Below are 26,951 nucleotides of genomic sequence, written 5' to 3'. Positions count from 1 at the left end.
CTGAATTGATGCTTTGTTTGGGTGTGAATAGCCGCAAAGGTACACAGACTGCACTCGCCACCAAGGGAACCAGGTGGGGGGACGGGTGTCAAATTGAATTCTGCTAACGGCCACCCACAAAACAACTGAATTCCCCCCCTATATCTTTGCTATCTTCCAATCCTATGCAGCAGGAGGGTGGTGCATCCCTGTCTGAGTAAGTGGGGTGCGAGTGAGGCTTGTTTTGTAGAAATGCAGAGTTATGGGATGGTGAGTGCTAAACCAGGGTCAGTGACGTCACAGCAGCTTAAATGAAGGTTTCTGTGTATTAACCTTATTTATTACCAGTTATTTATATAGTGCACACATATTCCGCAGCGCTTTGCAGAGAATATTTGCTAATTCACATCAGTCTGTGCTCCAGTGGAGCTTACACTCTATATTCCCTATCACATGTACACACATTCACGATAGGGTTAATTTCTTGTTGGGAGCCAATTAGCCTACCAGTATATTTTTGGATTGTGGGAGGAAACCGGAGTACCCGGAGGAAACCCACGCAAGTACGGGGAGAATATACAAACTCCACACAGTTAGGGCCATGGTGGGAATTAAACCCATGACCTCAATGCTGAGACAGTAATGCTCACCATTACACCATCCGTACTGCCCAACCCTGCGTAAGATCTCTAAAAACCTATAGAGGGGCCATAATTTCCTTCAAACCTCACATCTGAGTGGCATTTTGTGGCTTATTACTCCATTCATTTCAATATCAAACTGATGAAATAAGGTCTGTATAAATGGTGACGAGCTGATTTGATTAAAGATGTCTGTGTAGCGCACGGTATTCCGTGTTCTGTAGGTCTCTATTCAGAAAGGGAGGATGGGGGATGCAGAACAAGGGTTTACAATAAAACAATTTAGAACATGTTACAGTATGTTTGCCACAAACCCAGTATCACCATTGTCATACAGCACAGTGCTCAGTAATGGAATGATAATTACAGCTTGCAATGCATTCAGTCTTAGGTACTATCAGTTTATTTACTAACTGGAAGGTTTCTGGAGAAAACGATGATCAGAAGAGGCCAGACCAAATGTTCGGACTTACTTAACAAGTTCTCTACCCTCTGAGCTGACAAAGTACTCCACAAGCCACTGACACGCCTCGCAGCTCTTAGTGACCAAGGCTTCAATGGTGGCGATCCATTCCTCAGTGTCAACCCTAGAACCAAGAGACATAATGGAAACTTACTGGACGATACACAAGTCGTGGAATGCAGTAAAGAAAGATGAAAGGCCAGAAAGACAGGCGCTCGCCATACGATCCAATACTGTGCAAGCATGTCTGCGGCAACTTAATGTGCAGATTGGTTTCTTACTTTACATTCACCACCACCAGGTAACTGGTCACCTGCAGAATGGACAGAGCCAAACATATGTTCTCCCTGCACATTTCAATCTGGGACCATGGCTGTTCCCAGTATCTTCACTTAGTGCAATCAAAAAAGCTAGTGCGGAACCGGAATATCAATATTTGCATGAAACCTGGAACTGTACATTCTTAATTAGAAAATAAGATTTTACTCACCGGTAAATCTATTTCTCGTAGTCCGTAGTGGATGCTGGGGACTCCGTAAGGACCATGGGGAATAGCGGCTCCGCAGGAGACTGGGCACAGCTAAGAAAGTATTAGGACTACCTGGTGTGCACTGGCTCCTCCCACTATGACCCTCCTCCAGACTTCAGTAAGGATACTGTGCCCGGAAGAGCTGACACAATAAGGAAAGGATTTTGAATCCCGGGTAAGACTCATACCAGCCACACCAATCACACCGTATAACTCGTGATATTATACCCAGTTAACAGTATGAACATAACAGAGCCTCTCAACAGATGGCTCAACCATAAACCTTTTAGTTAACAATAACTATATACAAGTATTGCAGACAGTCCGCACTTGGGACGGGCGCCCAGCATCCACTACGGACTACGAGAAATAGATTTACCGGTGAGTAAAATCTTATTTTCTCTAACGTCCTAGTGGATGCTGGGGACTCCGTAAGGACCATGGGGATTATACCAAAGCTCCCAAACGGGCGGGAGAGTGCGGATGACTCTGCAGCACCGAATGAGAGAACTCAAGGTCCTCCTCAGCCAGGGTATCAATTTTGTAGAATTTTGCAAACGTGTTTGCCCCTGACCAAGTAGCAGCTCGGCAAAGTTGTAAAGCCGAGACCCCTCGGGCAGCCGCCCAAGAAGAGCCCACTTTCCTCGTGGAATGGGCTTTTACAGATTTAGGCTGCGGCAGGCCAGCCACAGAATGCGCAAGCTGAATTGTGCTACAAATCCAGCGAGCAATAGTCTGCTTTGAAGCAGGAGCACCCATCTTGTTTGGTGCATACAGGATAAACAGCGAGTCAGTCTTCCTGACTCCAGCCGTCCTGGAAACATAAATTTTCAAGGCCCTGACTACGTCCAGTAACTTGGAGTCCTCCAAGTCCCTAGTAGCCGCAGGCACCACGATAGGTTGGTTCAAGTGAAAAGCTGATACCACCTTAGGAAGAAACTGGGGACTAGTCCTCAATTCTGCCCTATCCATATGGAAAATCCAATAGGGGCTTTTGCATGACAAAGTCGCCAATTTTGCCACCCGCCTTGCCGAAGCCAAGGCCAAAAGCATGACCACTTTCCACGTGAGATATTTTAAATTCACGGTTTTGAGTGGCTCAAACCAATGTGACTTTAGGAAACCCAACACCACGTTGAGGTCCCACGGTGCCACTGGAGGCACAAAAGGAGGCTGAATATGCAGCACTCCCATGACAAATGTCTGAACTTCAGGCAGTGAAGCCAGTTCCATTATGGAAGAAAATCGATAGAGCCGAAATCTGGACTTTAATGGAACCCAATTGTAGGCCCATAGTCACCTCTGACTGTAGGAAGTGCAGAAATCGACCTAGCTGAAATTTCTCCTTTGGGGCCTTCCTGGCCTCACAGTACGCAACATATTTCCGCCATATGCAGTGATAATGGTTAGCGTTCACTTCTTTCCTAGCTTTAAATAGCGTAGGGATAACTTCCTCCGGAATTCCTTTTCCTTCAGGATCCGGCGTTCAACCGCCATGCCGTCAACGCAGCAGCGGTACGTCTTGAAACAGACAGGCCCCCTGCTGCAGCAGGTCCTGTCTGAGCGGCAGAGGCCATAGGTCCTCTGAGATCATTTCTTGGAGTTCTGGTTACCAAGCTCTTCTTGGCCAACCCGGAACAATGAGTATAGTTCCTACTCCTCTCCTTCTTATTATTCTCATTACCCTGGGTAAGAGAGGCCGAGAAGGGAACACATACACCGACTGGTACACCCACGGTGTTACCAGAGCGTCCACAGCTATCGCCTGAGGGTCCTTGACCTGGCGCAATATCTTTGTAACTTTTAGTTGAGGCGGGACGCCATCATGTCCACCTGTGGCCTTTCCCAACGGTGTACAATCATTTGGAAGACTTCTGGATGAAGTCCCCACTCTCCCGGGTGGAGGTCGTGTCTTCTGAGAAAGTCTGCTTCTCAGTTGTCCACTCCGGGAATGAACACTGCTGACAGTGCTAACACATGATTTTCCGCCCATCGGAGAATCCTTGTGGCTTCTGCCATCGCCATCCTGCTTCTTGTGCTGCCCTGTCGTGAACATGAGCGACCGCCGTGATGTTGTCTGACTGGATCAGCACCGGCCGGTGTTGAAGCAGGGGTCTAGCCTGACTTAGGGCATTGTAAATGGCCCTTAGTTCCAGAATATTTATGTGTAGGGAAGTCTCCTGACTTTTCCATAGCCTTGGAAGTTTCTTCCCTGTGTGACTGCCCCCCAGCCTCGAAGGCTGGCATCCGTGGTCACCAGGACTCAGTCCTGTATGCCGAATCTGCGGCCCCCTAGAAGATGAGCACTCTGCAGCCACCACAACAACGACACCCTGGCCCATGGAGACAGGGTTATCCGCCGATGCATCTGAAGATGCGACCCGGACCACTTGTCCAACAGATCCCACTGGAAAATCCTTGAATGGGACCTGGCGAATGGAATTTCTTCGTAAGAAGCTACATCCTTCCCAGGGCTCGCGTGCATTGATGCACCGACACCTGTATACGTATTAGGAGGTCTCTGTCTAGAGACGACAACTCCTTGGACTTCTCCTCCGGGAGAAAACCTTTTTATCCTGTTCTGTGTCCAGAACCATACTCAGGAACAGTAGACGCGTCGTAGGAACCAGCTGCGACTTTGGAATATTCAGAATTCCGCCGTGCTGTTGTAGCACTTTCTGAGATAGTGCTACTCCGCCGAACAACTGCTCCCTGGACCTCGCCTTTATAAGGAGATCGTCCAAGTACGGGATAATTATTTCGGCCATTACCTTGGTAAATACCTCGGTGCCGGGGACAGACCAACGGCAACGTCTGGAATTGGTAATGACAATCCTGTACCACAATTTTGAGGTACTCCTGGTGAAAAGGGTAAATAGGGACATGCAGGTAAGCATCCTTGATGTCCAGTGATACCCTCCAGGCTTGCAATAATCGCCCTGAGCGATTCCATTTCGAACTTGAACCTTCGTATATAAGTGTTCAAGGCTTTCAATTTTAGAATGGGTCTCACCGAACCGTCTGGTTTCGGTACCACAACATTTTGGAATAGTAACCCCGGCCTTGTTGAAGGAGGGGTACCTAGATTTCACCTGCTGGAAGTGCAGCTTGTGAATTGCCGCCAGTACTACCTTTCTCCGAGGGCAGCAGGCAAGGCTGAGGTGAGGTAACGGCGAGGGGGAGTCGCCTCGAACTCCAGCCTGTATCCCTGTGATACTATTTGCAGAACCTAGGGATCCACCTGTGGGCAAACCCATTGGTCCCTGAAGTTCCCGAGACGCGCCCCTACCGCACCTGTCTCCATGTGCCTTTTATAGGCAGCATCACCTGTCCACTGCCGGGTTTCTAATACCCTCCTGGCAGAATGGACATTGCATTAATTCTGGATGCCAGCCGGCAAATATCCCTCTGTGCATCCTTTATATATAAGACAACGTCTTTAATATGCTCTATGTTAGCAAACTATTTTTCCTGTCTTAGAGTATTAATATTATCTGACAGGGTATCAGACCACGCTGCAGCAGCACTATTTATGCTGAGGCGATTGCAGGTCTCAGTATATAACCTGAGTGTGTATATACAGACTTCAGGATAGTCTCCTGCTTTTTATCAGCAGGCTCCTTCAAGGTGGCCGTACCCTAAGACGGCAGTGCCACCTTTTTTGACAAACGTGTGAGCGCCTTATCCACCCTAAGGGATATCTCCCAAAGTGACCTATCCTCTGGCGGGAAAGGGTACGCCATCAGTAACTTTTTAGAAATTACCAGTTTCTTATTGGGGGAACCCACGCTACTTTACACACTTCATTCATTCATCTGATGGGGGAACAAAACACTGGCTGCTTTTTCTCCCCAAAAATAAAACCCCTTTTATGTGGTACTTGGGTTCATGTCAGAAATGTGTAACACATTTTTTATTGCCGAGATCATGTAACGGATGTTCCTAGTGGATTGTGTATATGTCTCAATCTCGTCGACACTGGAGTCAGACTCCGTGTCGACATCTGTGTCTGCCATCTGAGGTAACGGGCGCTTTTTTGAGCCCCTGATGGCCTTTGAGACGCCTGGGCAGGCGCGGGCTGAGAAGCCGGCTGCCCCACAGCTGTTTTACGTCTTCCAGCCTTGTAAGGAGTTGATATTGTCGTTTAATACCTTCCACCTATCCATCCACTCTGGTGTCGGCCCCACAGGGGACGACATCCCATTTATCGGCCTCTGCTCCACCTCCACGTAACCTTCCTCATCCCACATGTCGACACAGCCGTACCGACACACAGCACACACACAGGGAATGCTCTGACTGAGGACAGGACCCCACAAAGTCCTTTGGGGAGACAGAGAGAGAGTATACCAGCACACACCAGAGCGCTATATAATGCAGGGAATAACACTATAACTGAGTGATTTTTTTCCCCCAATAGCTGCTTGTATAAACAATATTGCACCTAAATTTAGTGCCCCCCCTCTCTTTTTAACCCTTTGAGCCTGAAAACTACAGGGGAGAGCCTGGGGAGCTGTCTTCCAGCTACACTGTGAAGAGAAAATGGCGCCAGTGTGTTGAGGGAGATAGCTCCGCCCCTTTTTCGCTGACTTTTCTCCCGCTTTTTTATGGATTCTGGCAGGGGTATTTATCACATATATAGCCTCTGGGGCTATATATTGTGATATATTTGCCAGCCAAGGTGTATTTATTGCTTCTCAGGGCGCCCCCCCCCCAGCGCCCTGCACCCTCAGTGACCGGAGTGTGAAGTGTGTATGACGAGCAATGGCGCACAGCTGCAGTGCTGTGCGCTACCTTGGTGAAGACTGATGTCTTCTGCCGCCGATTTTCCGGATTTCTTCTTGCTTCTGGCTCTGTATGGGGGCCGGCGGCACGGCTCCGGGACCGAACACCAATGGCCGGTTCCATGCGGTCGATCCCTCTGGAGCTAATGGTGTCCAGTAGCCTAAGAAGCCCAAGCTACCACCAGTTAGGTAGGTTCGCTTCTTCTCCCCTTAGTCCCTCGCTGCAGTGAGTCTGTTGCCAGCAGATCTCACTGTAAAATAAAAAACCTAACATATACTTTCTTTCTAGGAGCTCAGGAGAGCCCCTAGTGTGCATCCAGCTCGGCCGGGCACAGGATTCTAACTGTTGTCTGGAGGAGGGTCATAGTGGGAGGAGCCAGTGCACACCAGGTAGTCCTAATTCTTTCTTAGCTGTGCCCAGTCTCCTGCGGAGCCGCTATTCCCCATGGTCCTTACGGAGTCCCCAGCATCCACTAGGACGTTAGAGAAATATGGAGGCAGCCATCAGTTGTCAGTCAACTCAGGAACCAGTGGCTGGAGAACCCTCATTCACATATATATTGGCTCAGACTGGAAAGTGGCAGAACCTCCCCATGTGGAGCACAAGGTATAGTAAAGTCAGATTGGTATTCTTAGAAACATCCCTTTATCCTGTACTTCTAGATGTTATGCTGCAAGCAATATTCTCCCCCAATTTATACATCTGCAGCAAATTTTCTTACCTGAGTTTCCGCTTTGTCCGGAGATAGGTGTGAAAGAGGAACTGGATGGCCAGCTGTGCACTGACCTTGGCCATTGGAGGGTAACTAGGATGTTTGAGCTTGGTCTGCAACGAATTAGGATACGTCATTGTAACATGGCACCACCTACTGGCATATCGGTATAATAAGACACCACTTTGGAACAGGCCCGGCTCTCATATTTAATATGCAAAGGCTGAAGCATAACTAACATGAATCAGAGCCTGAACCCAACACCACCTCCTAATTATTGATGCAAAACAATTATGAAATCAAAGAGCCACTTACTGCATTCACAGAAGCCAGAGACAGCACAAAGCTGAAATAGTCACTGTTGTAAATATCCCTATTCTTCATAAATTTCAGATTCTCATCTCTCACCATCTATAAATGAGAAAGGTGCAGTCTTATAAATTGTTACAGGACAAATGAGTCCACAAACGGAGAACAGCAGGAAACGAGACAACAAAACTGGTTCCAACAGTAAACTACGGCCACCCGCATTATATGTACGCTATATACCATCCACCGTATAGAGTCGTAATCAGTAGCATATCAAGGGGTAAGGGGAAAGGGGCCCCCCCCTCCCAAAAAAGTGCAGGACTTGCTCAGCTGCGTAACAACTTGATGATGTAATGAGCACTGCGTTTCTGCGCCACAATATCATGGAGGCTCCGCCTCAAGCTTATAGCCAGGAGTACAGACCCAAATGCAAGGCCGGGGTTGTATGCGGAAAGTCTTCCCTGGATTCTGACAGCCATGGTTCCCCCAGGGGTTCATATTTGAGGGTGGATGAGCCGGCCAGTATTACCCCCCCCTTGAGCAACATTCCTGGGGAGTTGCATCCCTGTTACTGGCCCAGATCCCATTTAACAAATCCCTGCAATCCAGTTCTCATCACAGACACAAAGCGTGGATTGTGGCCAAGTGATCCCGTGACTCAGAACTCTGACCAGTGGATGGGCAGCATTAAATACAGTCTTTACCAACACTAGACGGTCCCAATAAATACTAGTGACCCATTCCACAAGCGCCATAGCCGATCCTCATATCTCTGTAGGTCTCTAGGTCTCCCTATCAGACAGACAACGCTAAGCACACGTAAACTCGGTACAATCCCAAACAATTGAAGGTGTGTCAAGGAAAGGAACATCTATTTGTGAACGTTAATAGCTCATCTTGAGAACACAATCTGTATTTTATGTGTAGTGATTCCTTAAGACGCAGAGATTTCCTGCTTCATTAGCACACGTTTAAATACTGGCCTATCTGTATACCTGGTATATCCGGAGAGGCATCTTCTCCACAAACAGACCTTTTTTCTCTCCCTTTCTGACCAGCTTGGTTAGAATAGAGAGGCGATCGTTAGGCCTGTGGGGCCGAGGGGAGGACTGGGGTGAAATGTCAGGAGATGATGGGGCAGACCTAGAACACAGCATGTTGCAGATTAAAAACGTTAAATCATTTTTACTAGGAAAACATACAAAATGCTCATGGGCAAATGCAGGATGAGCAATCAGGAAGGAGAAGTGAGGTTAGGTTACAGAGTTCAGAGGGACGTTCCTAAGCCTCTCTGCTCACTATATCCCACAACGGTGAATTATATGAAATTTTAAAACTTCTGAACATATAAACATAAGAGGGGATTTCATGGCTTAGTCACTAATGGCAGCACTAAATGCGTGTATGACTGTATATACGTACAGCGAGAGATCCTCCGCCTCCTGGCGCACCACGCTGACTCTGCTTTTCTTTGGTAAAACAGGAGAGTTCTGGTCAGACACGCGTTGATAGAAAAGCATGTAGGCATTCCAGTACCGCCGGCGCACATCAGGATAGGGGTTGGCTGTGCAGAATAAAGGCCTAAGTCAACAAATATAGATGCCCAGTACTGCTGATGTTATTATAGCCACACAACATAACTACTATCCATTGTCAAGCACCTTTTATTAAGCAACATAAAGACACAATTACAGTCAAAGGTTTCAAAAACCTGTTTGCAATGTTACCCCACCAAATAAAATGCACCAATCACAGCACACAGTGGAAGCAGCCATTCTGAGTGCTAAATTAAAAATGATTTACAATGCTGACAATTAAGTAACTAGCGGCATTGCTGAGGCTTAATAACGGTTCTGTCCGATAAGTGGCAACTGGTGCTGTGTGCAATGCACATTTATTTTTAACATCTTAATTTGGCCACACTGATCACTCTTCATTTCCGAAAGACCAAATAGAAACAATGGCTTCACATGTTAGAACATAGACTTCTGTTACAGGATTACAACACTCTCTGAGAGCTTCAATTCAATCACTTTCGAAATCTTGTGCAACTCCCTATTAGACATCTTCGTATGGTGATATTTCATCTGTCACTCAGATTTCATCTGATGAAGTTGTAAGTTTCTGCACAATGAAACGCATCACTGATGCTCCTGTGGGACCACTGAACCATCCTCAGTTTAATCATAATTTACCTAAATTGCCTAATTCAAACTAGCAAACTGCAAATAAACTCCTCAGATTATCTTCGCCACAATATCATTCTCTCCTGATCTCTACTACTCCAAATAGTTTGCAGATAGCGATACAGAAGGTTGTCAGAGCAAAGAAACAACTTACACTGATCGTAAACCTTTGGTCTGTACTCTCCACCAAAGCATTCGTACTCGATAGTCTCGTCATTCAGGTCAAACTCCTCCACGACTGTATCGTTAAATTTGAACCATTTGCTTTTCCCACAGGTCCTGCATCAGAAAACAGGTTACAATGTTCCACTGAAACAAGCTTTGCTGTGAGAATGCCCATTTATATTTAAGCTTTAACCATTCTGCACAGCAATAGATAAGGGTCACTATGCACCCCCCCCCTCCCCATTTAAATCGGAAAATAAAAAAAGATAATACAGTGATCTTGAATAAATGACTGCCCCCTGGTGGAAGGCTGATGAATTACCGGCGGTCTTTAATGAAGGAATAATAGTGTCCGGCATGAGCCTGACCACTGTGCACGATCACTCCAACCAGCTCATAGTTTTCTGTTGGCGCGACTTTCTTCCGCGGAGACCCTCCACTGGAATCGCTATGTCTTCCATTTTCGCCCACCTCTGAGGAGGAATCCTGCCGCGCCATTCCAGACACTGTGTACGGCTCCATATTTAGCATCCACGGGAACTAGGAGAGAAATGAAAGCAACATGTATAGATAATGCATGGCCACTTTTTTTTTTTACTACAACCCTCATTACATTATACGAACAAAGGAAATGATATAACCGCATGAAAAATATTGTAAATGTATTTAAAAATGTTTGGAAAAAGGGGCGTGGCATATTTTGTAAACATTGATCACGTCACAAGTCTTCATGTTGACCATGATGACATTGTGACTACATGCCTTTGAATAGTACTACCATGGATGCTGTACAGGAAATACATATGGTCACTAGGGGGCAGCACGGAAACATACTGTCAATAACTACAAAACCAGAGCACTCCACCGCCAGACAGGATTCTTACCTTGATCTGTTCATCGTATTTTATAGAGCGGCCACTTTCCCAGTCGAAGCCAAATCTCATAAGGTGAATGACGAGGACACTGGGCAGGGACTTGATGCAAGTCCTCTTTACGGTCGTCCTCTGAAGCAAAAACAGAGAGATAAATAAGACCACAAACTACGGTCAGCCTTATTAAAGTCAGTGTGACAAGAGGGGTGGTCTTCAGTTAGCCGGCTGTCGGGACCCCGGCGCACAGTATACCGGCGCCGGAATCCCGACAGCCGGCATACCGATACCGTTTCTCCCTCTTGGGGGTCTACGACCCCCTGGAGAGAAAAGATAGCGTAGTGCGCCACCGGGTGCGCAGCGAGCCCGCAAAGGGCTCATTTGCGCTCGCCACACTCTCGGTATGCCGGCGCTGGGACCCCGACAGCCGGCATACCATACTACACCCGATAAGAGGTAGGACACAAGTGTTAATTCAAACTGTAATAAGCAAAGCATCTGGCAAATACGAAAAGTGGAAAAGTGTTAGGAACAGGGGTTCATGCAAGAATAAGAAGCAGAAGAAATACTCAATAAGCAAAGAGGCAACATTACTGTTTAGGCACAATCAGTTATTTCCAAATACCCAGAATCTTGGGTCAATTCCATAAAAGAGGACCCAAATTTCCAGTAGACACCATATATTAGGCAGAAACAGCTAGCAATACTACTGGTGGTGTAGCCACGATGGTACACTTTATAGTTGTGTTAGTCACTGATGGGTGATGTAGTTGTTATATGACCGGCAGTCAGGTGACCGCCGGTGACACCACCGCCCCCTATATCCCGGCCCCTCAAAATCCCGATGGTCGGCACGGCGACCAACAGGGACTATTCCCACCTGTGGGTGTCCACGACACCCATAGAGTGGGAATAGGACCAGTGGTGACCACAGGCCACCAAACCCAGCGAGCCCGCAAGGGGCTTGCGCTCATTCCCCCCCACCGATACCGGCATACCACAGCCACTGATGGTATTTGGGAGAGATAAGATGGAAACGTGTCCTCAGGTAATTCTAACAGTCCATGCTTACAAGGTATCCTCAGGAATAATTAGTATTACCTGTAGATCTATTGGGTCCATTTACAAGCATGCTCTATCAAGATGACCTGGAAAACATGCACTGTTAGGGTTCCATCAGAAGCAGGTTTGAGAAATACTGCGCGCCAGAGTTTCGCTCCATTCATCACACATCTGCCAGACATCTCTGTTACAGTCCTAGACAAAGGGCTACTATACAAATAAAGCTTGGGCTTCAACTGTTGGTCTTAATGCTGCCGGTACAGTGGCAAACGCAGGATTTATAGGGGGGGGGGGGGTTTCCTGACCTCCCAGTGCACGCGTAGCCACCATTACTATACAGACATGACAAGTGACATCTGTGGGGCATATGGGGGGCAGTGTGTTCGGTGCCCATGGCTGCCATCTTCCTTCAGATGGAGCTGCTGTCACAGACCATTCACGGAGCTGGGAGAGTCGGAAGAGTAGGGAGCCAGGCAAGCGCACTGAGTACTGAGCACAGCATGTATATATATATATATATATATATATATATACACACACATATATATATATAGATATAAATATATATATATATATATTTTAGCACTACACACATATATGCATTATTCCTTCTATCAATACATTAACTAGAAGCAAATGCATCACACACACACACACACTTTCACTTACTTTACACATTGTAGGCACTGCAGCACGAGTTGAGATTGTTCAGTGAAGCCAGCCACCTTACATAATTAGGCTTCACCCCCTCCCCACAAGCCCGCAATTCGCGGCAAAATGCCGCAGGGGGCGGGGCCTAATTTTTAATTCTATGAAACTTGCATCACAGAGTTACAGTGCCTCTGCCATCTCCCCACGGACCCGCGAATCGCGGCAAAATGCAGCGATCTCGATTCGTGGCAAAAAGAGGATTTTGGTACTTACCGATAAATCCATTTCTCTGAATCCTCTAGGGGACACTGGAGTCCTTATACATTAGGGGTGTGAAGCTTGCAACCGGAGGTGTGGCACAATCTAACATTAGAATTGTCTGCACAGCCGGCTCCTCCCCCTTCACATCCCTCCTCCCTCAGTTTTGAAAATGTGACTGAGAGAATAGGACATGAGACTACCGCCCTGGCGAGGAACCGAACTGTACAATAGAACAAACAGTATCCAAGAACTTCTTTAACCGGAACAAACACCGTTTGAACGAACTGTGAACAATAACCCAAACACAACAGGCTGACAGCACCGAGGCGGGCGTCCAGTGTCCCCTAGAGGATCCTCTTTTCTCTTTCATCCACTAGGGGACACTGGAGTCCTTATACATTTGGGGACGTCCCAAAGTTATCCCCGGGGGAGGGAGTGCTGTCTGTTGCCTGTAAAACCAAACGTCCGAACTTAGAATCCTCGGACGCAAAGGTATCAAACCTGTAAAATTTCGCGAACGTGTGGGCTGAGGACCACGTCGCCGCTATGCAAAGTTGAGTCGTGGAAACACCTCTGGCAGCCGCACAGGAGGCACCCACTGATCGGGTGGTATGAGCACCCGTCTGTACCGGAAGCTGTTTACCACAGGAAACATAAGCACGCCGAATGGCAAGTCAGATCCATCTAGACAGAGACTGCTTAGAAACCGGCCAACCTTCTTTGGCCCATCATACAGGACAAATAAATGGTCCGACCTCCTAAAGGATGACGTAATCTGTACGTAAACCCGCAATGCTGTGACACATCCAAGAATACATCCCCATCTACCAGACACTGGAAGATGGGACCACATGCTGATTTACATGAAACCCCGAAACAACTTTAGGAAGGAAATCCGCTCTTGTACAGAGTTCCGCCCGATCCTCATGAAAATTCAAATAAAGGACTCTTACACGATAAGGCTCCTAACTCAGAAAACCGCGTAGCCGATGCCAAGGCTAGTAACAATGTTACCTTCCAAGAAAGATGTTTCAGGTCTGTTCTAGGTAACGGCTCAAAGTGTGGCGACTTCAAAAAATCTAATACCAAATTGAGATCCCACGGTGCAGTGGGAGGACGAAACGGGGGCTGTATTCTCAAAACCCCCTGTAAAAAGTGTTGAAAAAGGATAGAAAGAGCCGACACTTGAACCTTTAGAGATCCCAGGCTCAGACCTAAGTCTAGGCCGGCCTGAAGGAAAAGTAACAGTCTGGATAAGTGGAAATTTCCAAATTCTGTAGTAATGTATGGCCGTGACCGGTTTTCGAGTCGCAACCATCGTAAGAATAGCCGTTGTAGGTATCCCTCTTTTCCGTAAGATCCTGGTCTCAATAGCCACGCCGTTAAACGCAGCCTGTTCAGGTCCGGATGAGGAAACGGGCCTTGAGATAGCAGGTCCACTCTCTGAGGTAACCGCCACGGATCCTCCGCTAGCAATCCTTGTACATCCGAGTACCAACTCCTGCGTGGCCAATCTGGTGCGATTAGAATCGCCCACACTCGCTCTCGTTTCAACCTCTGCAGAACCCTGGGAATGAGAGGGAACGGCGGAAATATGTAAACCTTTTCGTAACCCCAAGGAAGTGTTAATGCGTCCACTCCTCCTGCTGCTGGATCCCTTGTTCTGGACACCTATCTGGGCATCTGGTGGTTCTGCCGAGACGCCATTAGGTCCACTTGAGGAAGACCCCATCTACGCACCACCATGTTGAAAACCCGTGGATGCAGGCACCACTCTCCCTGTCGACTGAGATAATCTGCTTCCCAGTTCTCCACACCTGGAATGAACACTGCCGAAAGGATGACGTCTCGCCTCTCCGCCCACAACATTATCTTTGTGGCTTCTCTTAACGCCATTCTGCTCCTCGTTCCTCCCTGACGGTTTATGTAAGCCGTCGTTGTGACATTGTCCGATTGTACCCTCACGCACTGATTCACTACTAAGTCTTTGGTGAGAAGTGCATTGTAAACTGCTCTTAGCTCGAGAATGTTGATGGGTAATCTGCTCTCCTGTAACGTCCATCTACCCTGAAACTGATGGTCCTCGAAGACGGCCCCCCAACCTCTGATGCTGGCGTCCGTTGTCAGGATCCTCCAATTCCATATCCCGAATCTCTTCCCTGCTGTGAGATTCTTGTGTAACGACCACCAAATCAAGGAGACTCGTACGTGTGGTTGCAGTTGGATCCGTTGATGAAGAAACCAGTGTGAACCAGCTCCCTGAGCCAGGAGGTTTATCTGGAACGGTCGGGAATGAAGTCTGCCGTACTGGAGATCTTCGAACGACGCCACCCTTTTTCCGAGAAGTTGTACAAAGAGTCACAGAGACACTGACGGTGGCCTTAGTACTTGATCTACTAACTTCTGTATATCCTTGATCTTGGATTCTGGCAGAAAAATCTTTAACTGCACCTTGTCCAAGATGAGACCCAGGAATTTAATTCGTGGAGTCGGAGTGAGGTTGGATTTCTGGAAGGTCACAATCCATCCGTGTTGAATGAGAAATTGGTGATAACGCCTGAACATCTTTGATCAGCTTCTCTTGAGAGGAGGCCTTGATCCGAATATCGTCTAGATAGGGTATTATCGTGACTCCCAACATTCTCAACCCCGCAACCATAATTGCCATTATCTTCGTGAAGATCCTTGGGGTTGATGATAGGCCGAATTGTAGAGCTCTGAATTGGTAATGATCCCTCACCAGTGCAAACCTTAGGTAAGCTTGGTGGGGAGCCCAAATTGGAATATGCAGGTATGCATCCTTTAACTGGATTGATTCCATTTTGAATTTGCATATCTTTAGAAACTGGTTTAAAACTTTTAAATGGAGTATCGGCCTGACCGTTCCGTCTGGCTTTGGCACGACAATAAGACTGGAATAAAAAAACCCGTTCCCCTCTGAGAGGCGGGAACTGTAGTAATGACCCCTGACCGTAATAATTTTGGAATCAGTAGTGCTTCTGCCTTCTGAGGGCATTGAGGCAAACCCGTTGTAAAAAACTGACTGTGAAAATCCAGTCTGTACCCCTGGGAGATTATGTCATTGATCCAAAGATCTGGACAGGTGATGGTTCATATGTGTCGAAAACCTTCCAGACGGGCGCCCACTAAAGGAGATCCCAGGTGGGCCGGAAGACCGTCATGCCGCGCTTTTGTCAACAGCTGTATCCCGTTGCTGCCTGTGTGCGGCCTCTACCTCTGCCTCCACGGACTTGTGTATCAAAACCTCGTCCTTGGCTTCGAAAGGACCGCGATCTAAATGAATTAAACGCTGGTCCCGAATATCCTCTTCTAGCCTGTGGAACGGCTCTCGTATATGGAGTAGGCAGACAGGTAGAATTCCCTCTGCGAAATCCACTTATCCAACTTAGCTCCGAAAAGCATCTCTCCCCCAAAGGGGATGGATTCAACTGCCTTCTTGGTGTCAGAGTCGCCTTGCCATTCTCTGAGCCATAAAATCCGTTTGCTGATATAACTTAAGTGGAGATGCGCGAATGCTAAGATCTTGGGAGGCCTGACACAAGTATGAAGCAGATTCTCGAATGTGGTCTGCCAGTTGTGTAATCTCTTCTAAGCTATTTTCCTCCTAAATAGCTTGTACAATACGTCTAGACCACTCGCCCATGGCCTTGTTGACCCAAGCACATACGATCGCAGGTCTCAGTGCTGCACCTGCTGCCATGAATATTGATTTCAAAGTAGTGTCAACTTTCCGATCGGACGTTCTTTAAAGTCGTCAATTTAGGTATCGGCAATATTGTCTTCTTCGATAACCTCCCTAGGGAAGCCTCCACTACAGGTGTAATATCTGCCACCTATCCATAACACCCTTGGGTAGGGGATAAGACGCTTGAAACTTATTTGGAGATTGAAAGCGTTTGTCCGGCTGTTTATAAGCCTCCTTCATCTGAGATTGGAGGGATTTAGGAATGGGAAACACCGCAGAACGTGGCTTTTGTGATTCGAAAAAAAAAATCGAATTCTTCTGGTTTCTTGACGTCTTCCGCCTTGAAGTCTAGGATCTCTTTTACCGCCTCAATCAAGGACTCAATACACGAGATTGTCGTGTCTACTTCTGGAAAATCGTGTCCTTTCCGTTATGATAGGAAGAGGTCTTTTAACTGCCTTGCGCACATTTGTTTCTGCATGTGCTCGCGGCGTTAACTTGATGAGAAACTCCTCCATCGTCTTAGTGAATCCTGCAGCCCATTCCAATTGCTGTCTGCGGGATTCCGCCATCTCCTCTGAGATCTATGCATGACCTAGGCGGAGCACTGCTCCCAGGTGGAGTGTCCTTGCTAAGCAGGAGTCGCACACCCCGGAGCAACCAACCCTTTTGCTCTTCTTGTTACATTTCGTACAAACATAGCAGGTCTTAGTAGTCTTGGTTGATGCTTTAGACATGCTAATTAAACCCAGTACTAGGGTATTACGCCACGCTTTTACTCCTTAAATTAGGAAGGGAAAGCCTTAGGGATGACGGAAGCAAAGGTACTGGAACCGGCTGGACAAACTTATCCCTTCTATGGAAAAAGGGGAAAATGACACCCAAAAATTAAAATAAATAAATAAATATTAAATAAAAATGTCACCAGCCGATTTGCAATCCTCACAGCCCGAACTGTAAAGGGGACGCAGCAGCTACTATGTCTAGCTGAGCTATCGAAGGGTTGGTTTTACCCCAGTACTCACTGTACTCCGTGATGAGGATCTCCTGTCGGGAGATGCAGGTCCCTTCAAACAGGGATCTTTGTCTCCTGACACACTTGCTGGCTTTGTCTCCCTTTTCATAGGGAGCCGCTTCCATTATTAAACCTTTTCTGCAGGGCACTGCTCCCTGCTGTCGAGAGATGCAGATCCCTTCAAGAAGGATCTTTGTCTCTCATAAATCTGTGGCTTTTGTCTCCCTTTTCATTAGTGTGACGCAGCCCATAACAAGAGAGAAAGGAAAAAAAATAGAAAAAAAATAAAAATTTTCTAGTCAGGAGCTCAAAGCTCCATGTGCTACCTCCAGCACAATTTTCAAAACTGAGGGAGGAGGGATGTGAAGGGGGAGGAGCCGGCTGTGCAGACAATTCTAATGTTAGATTGTGCCACACCTCCGGTTGCAAGCTTCACACCCCTAATGTATAAGGACTCCAGTGTCCCCTAGTGGATGAAAGAGAAATGCCGCGTTCGCGATTCGCAGGACTGTGGACATTAGAAAAACCCATGTGGTCCATGGGAAGGGGGGGTTTCTGGGTACTCAAACCCCCCCTGCGTGCGCCACTGCGGTAGAATATGTAACATACGCCACATAGTATAACAGGGGATTTGGTGAAGTCTGATCTGTAAGGGGGCACTATGGCTATGCCTATCATAAGACGTATAGTAGCTATAATCTCAAATTCCTTGGGAATAAAACGTTGCTGTGTATAGATTAGTTCTACCTCAACTAAGGTGTTGATGAATCAAACAGAGAAAAGAGCCCAACAGTAGACAAGTTGCCCACAGCTTTGAGCAAACATTGATCAAGTACGTGCTTTAAAAAGATAGGGGTATCCTGATTGGTTGCTATGGGCAACTTCTCTTTTCACTGCTTGACACATCAACCCCTAAGTTTCTATGTAATGGGTTGGCAGCTATAACCTATCTGCGCTAATAGTATACATATGGTAGTTAGGAGATTTTACAGCCCCTACAAGGTAAGACCACAACACCATCCCCAGGCAGAGGGTAGTCTTGGAGTGGGAGCATCACTACTGATAGAAGGGTCATTCATTAAACCTCTGTGCTCACCTTCTCTTTGCACTTCTCACAGTAATACGCATTGCTCCCCTCAAGGACCTCTCCCCTCACAAACTGGTCGAGGGAAATCTCTAGGCTTTGGCAGGAGGTCACTCCTAAATTCAGAGCCATGAATGCTTCCTCTCGCTCATATCTGTAACAGACATTTCATGGTTAAATAAAGCACATCAGCCAATCAACATGGAAATGTAACTCCATAGCGCATTTCATCATCCCATCAATCAAACCTTTCACAACCAGGAAACCGTGTCAGAAGGACACTGTAAGTAGGATGGCATGACACGTTCTGCGTTTTATTAGATGTATACATTGGACGGGGGTGACTTGATGTGATCCCCTGTGCATTATAGCCTAGAACCGTGGCATGGCATTGTGTTGTGGGGGCAGGGCCACGATGGCTTTATTCACAAAAGGTAAGTAAGCATGCTTTAACTACTTCGTGAAAATCCTTTACTTTGTTCTAAAACTTTCTGACACTTTGGAATATCAAAATAAGATTTTACTCACCGGTAAATCTATTTCTCGTAGTCCGTAGTGGATGCTGGGGACTCCGTAAGGACCATGGGGAATAGCGGCTCCGCAGGAGACTGGGCACAGCTAAGAAAGATTTAGGACTACCTGGTGTGCACTGGCTCCTCCCACTATGACCCTCCTCCAGACCTCAGTTAGGATACTGTGCCCGGAAGAGCTGACACAATAAGGAAGGATTTTGAATCCCGGGTAAGACTCATACCAGCCACACCAATCACACCGTATAACTCGTGATATTATACCCAGTTAACAGTATGAACATAACAGAGCCTCTCAACAGATGGCTCAACAATAACCCTTTTAGGTAACAATAACTATATACAAGTATTGCAGACAGTCCGCACTTGGGACTGGCGCCCAGTATCCACTACGGACTACGAGAAATAGATTTACCGGTGAGTAAAATCTTATTTTCTCTGACGTCCTAGTGGATGCTGGGGACTCCGTAAAGACCATGGGGATTATACCAAAGCTCCCAAACGGGCGGGAGAGTGCGGATGACTCTGCAGCACCGAATGAGAGAACTCAAGGTCCTCCTCAGCCAGGGTATCAAATTTGTAGAATTTTGCAAACGTGTTTGCCCCTGACCAAGTAGCAGCTCGGCAAAGTTGTAAAGCCGAGACCCCTCGGGCAGCCGCCCAAGAAGAGCCCACCTTCCTCGTGGAATGGGCTTTTACCGATTTAGGCTGCGGCAGGCCAGCCGCAGAATGCGCAAGCTGAATTGTGCTACAAATCCAGCGAGCAATAGTCTGCTTCGAAGCAGGAGCACCCAGCTTGTTGGGTGCATACAGGATAAATAGCGAGTCAGTCTTTTTGACTCCAGCCGTCCTGGAAACATAAATTTTCAAGGCCCTGACTACGTCCAGTAACTTGGAGTCCTCCAAGTCCCTAGTAGCCGCAGGCACCACGATAGGTTGGTTCAAGTGAAAAGCTGATACCACCTTAGGAAGAAACTGGGGACGAGTCCTCAATTCTGCCCTATCCATATGGAAAATCAAATAGGGGCTTTTACATGATAAAGCCGCCAATTCCGACACACGCCTAGCCGAAGCCAAGGCCAAAAGCATGACCACTTTCCACGTGAGATATTTTAAATCCACGGTTTTAAGTGGCTCAAACCAATGTGACTTTAGGAAACCCAACACCACGTTGAGGTCCCACGGTGCCACTGGAGGCACAAAAGGAGGCTGAATATGGAGCACTCCTTTGACAAATGTCTGAACTTCAGGTAGTGAAGCCAGTTCTTTTTGGAAGAAAATCGACAGAGCCGAAATCTGGACCTTAATGGAACCCAGTTTTAGGCCCATAGTCACCCCTGACTGTAGGAAGTGCTGATATCGACCCAGCTGAAATTCCTCCGTTGGGGCCTTCCTGGCCTCACACCACGCAACATATTTTCGCCATATGCAGTGATAATGGTTTGCGGTTACTTCTTTCCTAGCCTTAATCAGCGTAGGAATGACTTCCTCCGAAATGCCCTTTTCCTTCAGGATCCGGTGTTCAACCGCCATGCCGTCAAACGCAGCCGCGGTAAGTCTTGGAACAGACAGGGACCCTGCAGCAGCAGGTCTTGTCTGAGCGGTAGAGGCCATGGGTCCTCTGATATCATTTCTTGAAGTTCCGGGTACCAAGCTCTTCTTGGCCAATCCGGAACAATGAGTATAGTCCTTACTCCTCTTCTCCGTATTATCCTCAGTACCTTGAGTATGAGAGGAAGAGGAGGGAACACATAAACCGACCGGTACACCCACGGTGTCACTAGAGCGTCCACAGCTATCGCCTGCGGGTCTCTTGACCTGGCGCAATACTTTTGTAGCTTTTTGTTTAGGCGGGACGCCATCATGTCCACCTGTGGCCTTTCCCAACGGTTTACAATTATTTGGAAAACTTCTGGATGAAGTCCCCACTCTCCCGGGTGGAGGTCGTGCCTGCTGAGGAAGTCTGCTTCCCAGTTGTCCACTCCCGGAATGAACACTGCTGGCAGTGCTAACACGTGATTTTCCGCCCATCGGAGAATCCTTGTGGCTTCTGCCATCGCCGTCCTGTTTCTTGTGCCGCCCTGTCGGTTTACATGGGCGACTGCCATGATGTTGTCTGACTGGATCAGAACCGGCTGATTTTGAAGCAGGGGCTTTGCCTGACTTAGGGCATTGTAAATGGCCCTTAGTTCCAGAACATTTATGTGTAGGGAAGTTTCCTGACTTGACCAAAGTCCTTGGAAGTTTCTTCCCCGTGTGACTGCCCCCCAGCCTCGAAGGCTGGCATCCGTGGTCACCAGGACCCAGTCCTGTATGCCGAATCTGCGGCCCTCTTTGGGATGAGCACTCTGCAGCCACCACAACAGAGACACCCTGGTCCTTGGAGACAGGGTTATCAACCGATGCATTTGAAGATGCGATCCGGACCACTGGTCCAACAGGTCCCACTGAAAAGTTCTGACATGGAACCTGCCGAATGGAATTGCTTCGTAGGAAGCTACCATGTTACCCAGGACTCGCGTGCAGTGATGCACCGACACCTGTTTCGGTTTCAGGAGGCCTCTGACTAGAGATGACAGCTCCTTGGCTTTCTCCTCCGGGAGAAACACTTTTTTCTGGACTGTGTCCAGAATCATCCCCAGGAACAGTAGACGTGTCGCAGGAACCAGCTGTGACTTTGGAATATTCAGAATCCAACCGTGCTGGTGTAGCACCTCCTGAGATAGCGCTACGCCGACCAACAACTGCTCTCTGGACCTCGCCTTTATCAGGAGATCGTCCAAGTATGGGATAATTAAAACTCCCTTTTTTCGAAGGAGTATCATCATTTCGGCCATTACCTTGGTAAATACCCTCGGTGCCGTGGACAGGCCGAACAGCAACGTCTGGAATTGGTAATGACAATCCTGTACCACAAATCTGAGGTACTCCTGGTGAGGATGGTAAATGGGGACATGCAGGTAAGCATCCTTGATGTCCAGAGATACCATGTAATCCCCCTCTTCCAGGCTTGCAATAGCCGCCCTGAGCGATTCCATCTTGAACTTGAATTTTTTTATATATGTGTTCAAGGATTTTAAATTCAAAATGGGTCTCACCGAACCGTCCGGTTTCGGTACCACAAACATTGTGGAATAGTAACCCCGTCCTTGTTGAAGTAGGGGCACCTTGATTATCACCTGCTGGGAATACAGCTTGTGAATTGCCTCTATCACAGCCTCCCTGCCTGAGGGAGTCGTTGGCAAGGCAGATTTGAGGAAACGGCGGGCGGGAAATGTCTCGAATTCCAGCCTGTACCCCTGAGATACCACTTGAAGGATCCAGGGATTTACTTGTGAGCGAGCCCACTGATTGCTGAAGTTTTTGAGACGGGCCCCCACCGGACCTGGCTCCGCCTGTTGAGCCCCAGCGTCATGCGGCGGACTTAGCAGAAGAAGCGGGGGAGGACTTTTGTTCCTGGGAACTGGCTGTATGCTGCAGCTTTTTCCCCCTACCTCTGCCTCTGGGCAGAAAGGACGCGCCTCTACCCCGCTTGTTCTTTTGGGGACGAAAGGACTGTACCTGATAATACGGTGCTTTCTTTGGTTGTGAGGGGACATGTGGTATGTTTAGCAATATAGTGTCCCTGTCTAGGGTGTCAATGTTTTCCGACAGGGAATCCGACCACGCAGCTGCAGCACTGCACATCCATGCTGAAGCAATAGCTGGTCTCAGTATAATACCAGTGTGCGTATAAATAGCCTTCAGGAGATGTTCCTGCTTTCTATCAGCAGGTTCCTTTAGGGCGGCCGTATCCGGAGACGGTAGTGCCACCTTTTTTGATAAGCGTGTAAGCGCTTTATCCACCCTAGGGGGTGTTTCCCAGCGTGACCTATCCTCTGGCGGGAAAGGGTACGCCATTAGTAACTTTTTAGAAATCACCAATTTTTTATCGGGGGAAGCCCACGCTACTTCACACACTGCATTTAATTCTTCAGAAGGGGGAAAAACTACTGGTAGTTTTTTCTCCCCAAACATAATACCCTTTTTTGTGGTACCTGGGGTCACATCAGAAAAGTGTAAAACATTTAACATTTCCTCAATCATATAACGAGTGGCCCTATTGGACATTACATTAGTCTCTTCGTCGTCGACACTGGTATCAGTATCCGTGTCGACATCTGTGTCTGCCATCTGAGGTAGCGGGCGTTTTAGAGCCCCTGATGGCCTTTGAGACGTCTGGGCAGGCACGGGCTGAGAAGCCGGCTGCCCCGCATTTGGCATGTCGTCAAATTTTTTATGTAAGGAGTCTACACTTTAGCGTAATTCCTTCCACAAGTCCATCCACTCAGGTGTCTGCCCCGCAGGGGGTGACAACACATTTATAGGCACCTGCTCCTCCTCCACATAAGCCTCCTCATCAAACATGTCGACACAGCCGTACCGACACACCGCACACACACAGGGAATGCTCTGACAGAAGACAGGACCCCACAAAGCCCTTTGGGGAGACAGAGAGAGAGTATGCCAGCACACACCAGCGCGCTATATAATACAGGGATTAACTAAATTATATCCCCTTATTATTATTATTATTATCCTTTATTTATATGGCGCCACAAGGGTTCCGCAGCGCCCGATTACAGAGTACAAATGCACATAAAAAAATAGGAACACAGTGACTTACAGTTGAATACAATATAGGACAAGTACAGGGCAACTAAGCATAACTACACCAGTATACATAGAGATAAGTTCCAGGTGGTCAAAAAACTGCGTGATTTGGGCAGTTGAGGATTATTAAAGTAAGAAAAGTATAAGCACATGAGGGAAGAGGGCCCTACTCGTGAGAGCTTACATTCTAAGGGGAGGGGTAGACAGACAGGGATGACACAGATGGGGTACATAGAGAGCGTGGAACAGAGGGTTATGTTGAGATTTGGCTAGGTTTGGTAAAGAAATGGGTCTTAAGAGCCCGTTTGAAGTTTTGTAGAGAGGTGGAGAGTCTGAGGGGGAGAGGTAAAGAATTCCAGAGAAATGGAGCAGCACGTGAAAAATCTTGGAGATAGGAGTGGGAGGAAGTAATCAGAAGACAGGAGAGACGGCGTGCATTAGCAGAGCGAAGAGGACGGGTGGGAGAGTAAAGGGAGATAAGGTCAGAGATGTAGATGGGAGAGGAGTGGGTGAGTGCTTTGTAAGTGAGTGTGAGAAGTTTGAATTGGATTCTGAAAGGGAAGGGAAGCCAGTGGAGGGCCTGTAGGAGGGGGGAGGTAGACGTAGTGCGTTTGGTGAGGAAGATGAGCCGGGCAGCAGCATTGAGGATAGATTGGAGTGGAGAGAGGTGATTGTCAGGGAGACCAGTTAAGAGGAGATTACAGTAGTCCAGTCTGGAAATAATCAGTGAGTGAATAATGATCTTAGTGGCATCCTGTGTGAGAAAAGGTCTGATTCTAGAAATGTTTTTGAGATGAAAATGACAGGTTTGTGAGAGGTGCTGAATGTGTGGTTTGAAGGAGAGGGAGGAGTCAAGGATTACGCCAAGACAGCGTACTTGGGGGCTAGGGGAGATAGTTGTGCCATCAATGGATAATGAGATTGTGGGAGGTGAGGCTGTGCGGGAGGGTGGGAAGATGATCAGCTCAGTCTTAGACATGTTGAGTTTAAGAAAGCGCTGAGACATCCAGGAAGAGATAGCAGAAAGACAGTTTGAGGTACGAGTGTACATAGCTGCTATATGTATATTGCGCCTAAATTTAGTGCCCCCCCTCTCTTTTTTACCCTTTCTGTAGTGTAGACTGCAGGGGAGAGCCAGGGAGCTTCCTTCCAGCGGAGCTGTGAGGGAGAAATGGCGCCAGTGTGCTGAGGGAGATAGCTCCGCCCCTTTTTCGCTGACTTTTCTCCCGCTTTTTAATGGATTCTGGCAGGGGTATTTATCACATATATAGCCTCTGGGGCTATATATTGTGATATATTTGCCAGCCAAGGTGTTTTTATTGCTGCTCAGGGCGCCCCTCCCCCCAGCGCCCTGCACCCTCAGTGACCGGAGTGTGAAGTGTGTATGAGGAGCAATGGCGCACAGCTGCAGTGCTGTGCGCTGCCTTGGTGAAGACTGATGTCTTCTGCCGCCGATTTTCCGGACTCTTCTTGCTTCTGGCTCTGTAAGGGGGACGGCGGCGCGGCTCTGGGACCGAACATCAATGGCCTGTTCCATGCGGTCGATCCCTCTGGAGCTAATGGTGTCCAGTAGCCTAAGAAGCCCAAGCTACCACCAGTTAGGTAGGTTCGCTTCTTCTCCCCTTAGTCCCTCGCTGCAGTGAGTCTGTTGCCAGCAGATCTCACTGTAAAATAAAAAACCTAAATATACTTTCTCTCTAGGAGCTCAGGAGAGCCCCTAATGTGCATCCAGCTCAGCCGGGCACAGGATTCTAACTGAGGTCTGGAGGAGGGTCATAGTGGGAGGAGCCAGTGCACACCAGGTAGTCCTAAATCTTTCTTAGCTGTGCCCAGTCTCCTGCGGAGCCGCTATTCCCCATGGTCCTTACGGAGTCCCCAGCATCCACTAGGACGTCAGAGAAATAGGCATTATTATAACATACGTGTGCATCACCACCTGGACAGAGAACAAGTACATAGGAGGCTGATATAGAGGGTGGGGACAGCAGATGGGGGACACAGAGGGACCTGCTTATGACAGCTCACAATCTAGATGTACGTACAATATAATATAGCGCACCACACTATTGATGGATTATATGTGATGCAAGTCACTTTATATAACCCAGCTCCTGAGAACATTCAACAACATGGAGAAATGTCAGAATGCGGCAGATGCAGGGATAGGATCATGTGGAACACTGCAGACTACACATAGCAGGCTCCCTATGTCTCAGGACTATAGCTTGCAGTGGGGTGAAAAGTTACATAAAATGCTAGACACCTAATGTGCACCCTATAATATCACTTCAAGAGGACTATAGATTTGGCTGCTTTTACGGAGACAGACTGATGCCTCCAACTCTGCCGTCCTCAGGCCATTCCATAGTAGATATCATTTTGACAAGGTATGTACTGTATATACTATATAAAGGGGAACCGCACTTGCATTGCTATGGCAGGCCAATTGGGCTTAATGCCATAAACGTGGCCAACTAAATCACCACGAGTGGCCAGCATACTATTTCCCACAGTATGGGAAACTCTGCATTGTGAAGAAGACCTTTGCATACTAGGTCAGCACGTTATTTAGGGTTTATGGCTCTTTATGTATGACAATCTTACAGCAAAAAGCAGGAATAAAAGGGGCAATTATAAGACGTGCAGAAGTGATAGACACCCAAGTCCCTATAACGCCTTTCCCCTGTGGGACTCTCATATAGGAGTGGCTCTACTCTGACTTTCTTCTGCTTCTCTTTTTGCTAGTTTTATTCTATTTATATTAACTGTGTTCTTCTTATTTCCTTTCGTTACTCTGATCTTTTGTTTGGTTCACTAGGATTTATTGTTTTATTTTATGGATAACGTTTGAAACTTTGGTACTCTACTACGACAGCTTCCATCTCATCGGAGACACTGCTTCACTGATCACAATGTATATCTAAATTTGTTCTCGTCTCCTTTTGATTGAGTGACTTTATGTACGACTTTACATATATAGTCTATTGTTGCTTGTCATTCTACACTGTATGTCTATGCATTGTAATATTCTTTGTACCCTTTTGTCAAAGTTTCTTTAATACTTTAATAAAAATAGATTGTAAAAAAAAAAAAAAAAGATATAGACACAAGTATATATACACACACATCATTACAATCAGCAGTCCTTGTCCGTTCTCAGCACTGACCTGTGGGGACAATCCTTGCAGATCTTTTGGTCTGAGTAGATGCCCTGAAATGTGTTCTTAAAGAACTGATCCCGGCCCATTTTCTGCATAGGGAGGGGAAAAACCGTAGGGACTAGTCAGAAAATCTCAAGCAAGTGTTACTAGTGTAGGAGACACACCACGCTGTCTGTGACAATGCAGTGGA

The 26,951-nt window shown here is 47.4% G+C and overlaps 1 protein-coding gene across 2 annotated transcripts in view; it reads right to left on the bottom strand.

The window, feature by feature from the left end:
• Positions 1-26,951, bottom strand: part of USP24 (ubiquitin specific peptidase 24) — a 233,216-nt gene that overhangs the window by 51,196 nt on the left and 155,069 nt on the right. For both annotated transcript variants that reach the window (XM_063939298.1, XM_063939299.1), the window contains exons 45-54: positions 26,768-26,850; positions 18,430-18,571; positions 10,654-10,773; positions 10,092-10,309; positions 9,759-9,883; positions 8,841-8,982; positions 8,414-8,561; positions 7,425-7,520; positions 7,119-7,222; positions 1,094-1,207 (exon numbers count right to left, since the gene is read on the bottom strand). In XM_063939298.1, coding sequence (XP_063795368.1) covers positions 1,094-1,207; positions 7,119-7,222; positions 7,425-7,520; positions 8,414-8,561; positions 8,841-8,982; positions 9,759-9,883; positions 10,092-10,309; positions 10,654-10,773; positions 18,430-18,571; positions 26,768-26,850 — 1,292 coding nt within the window. The remainder of the gene's footprint in view (positions 1-1,093; positions 1,208-7,118; positions 7,223-7,424; positions 7,521-8,413; positions 8,562-8,840; positions 8,983-9,758; positions 9,884-10,091; positions 10,310-10,653; positions 10,774-18,429; positions 18,572-26,767; positions 26,851-26,951) is intronic.

This window comes from Pseudophryne corroboree, chromosome 9 (assembly GCF_028390025.1).
Source record: "Pseudophryne corroboree isolate aPseCor3 chromosome 9, aPseCor3.hap2, whole genome shotgun sequence".
Taxonomy (NCBI): Eukaryota; Metazoa; Chordata; class Amphibia; order Anura; family Myobatrachidae; genus Pseudophryne; species Pseudophryne corroboree.
The sequence above is the reverse complement of the archived record's forward strand: the minus strand, read 5'-3'. Positions and strand labels throughout refer to the sequence as shown.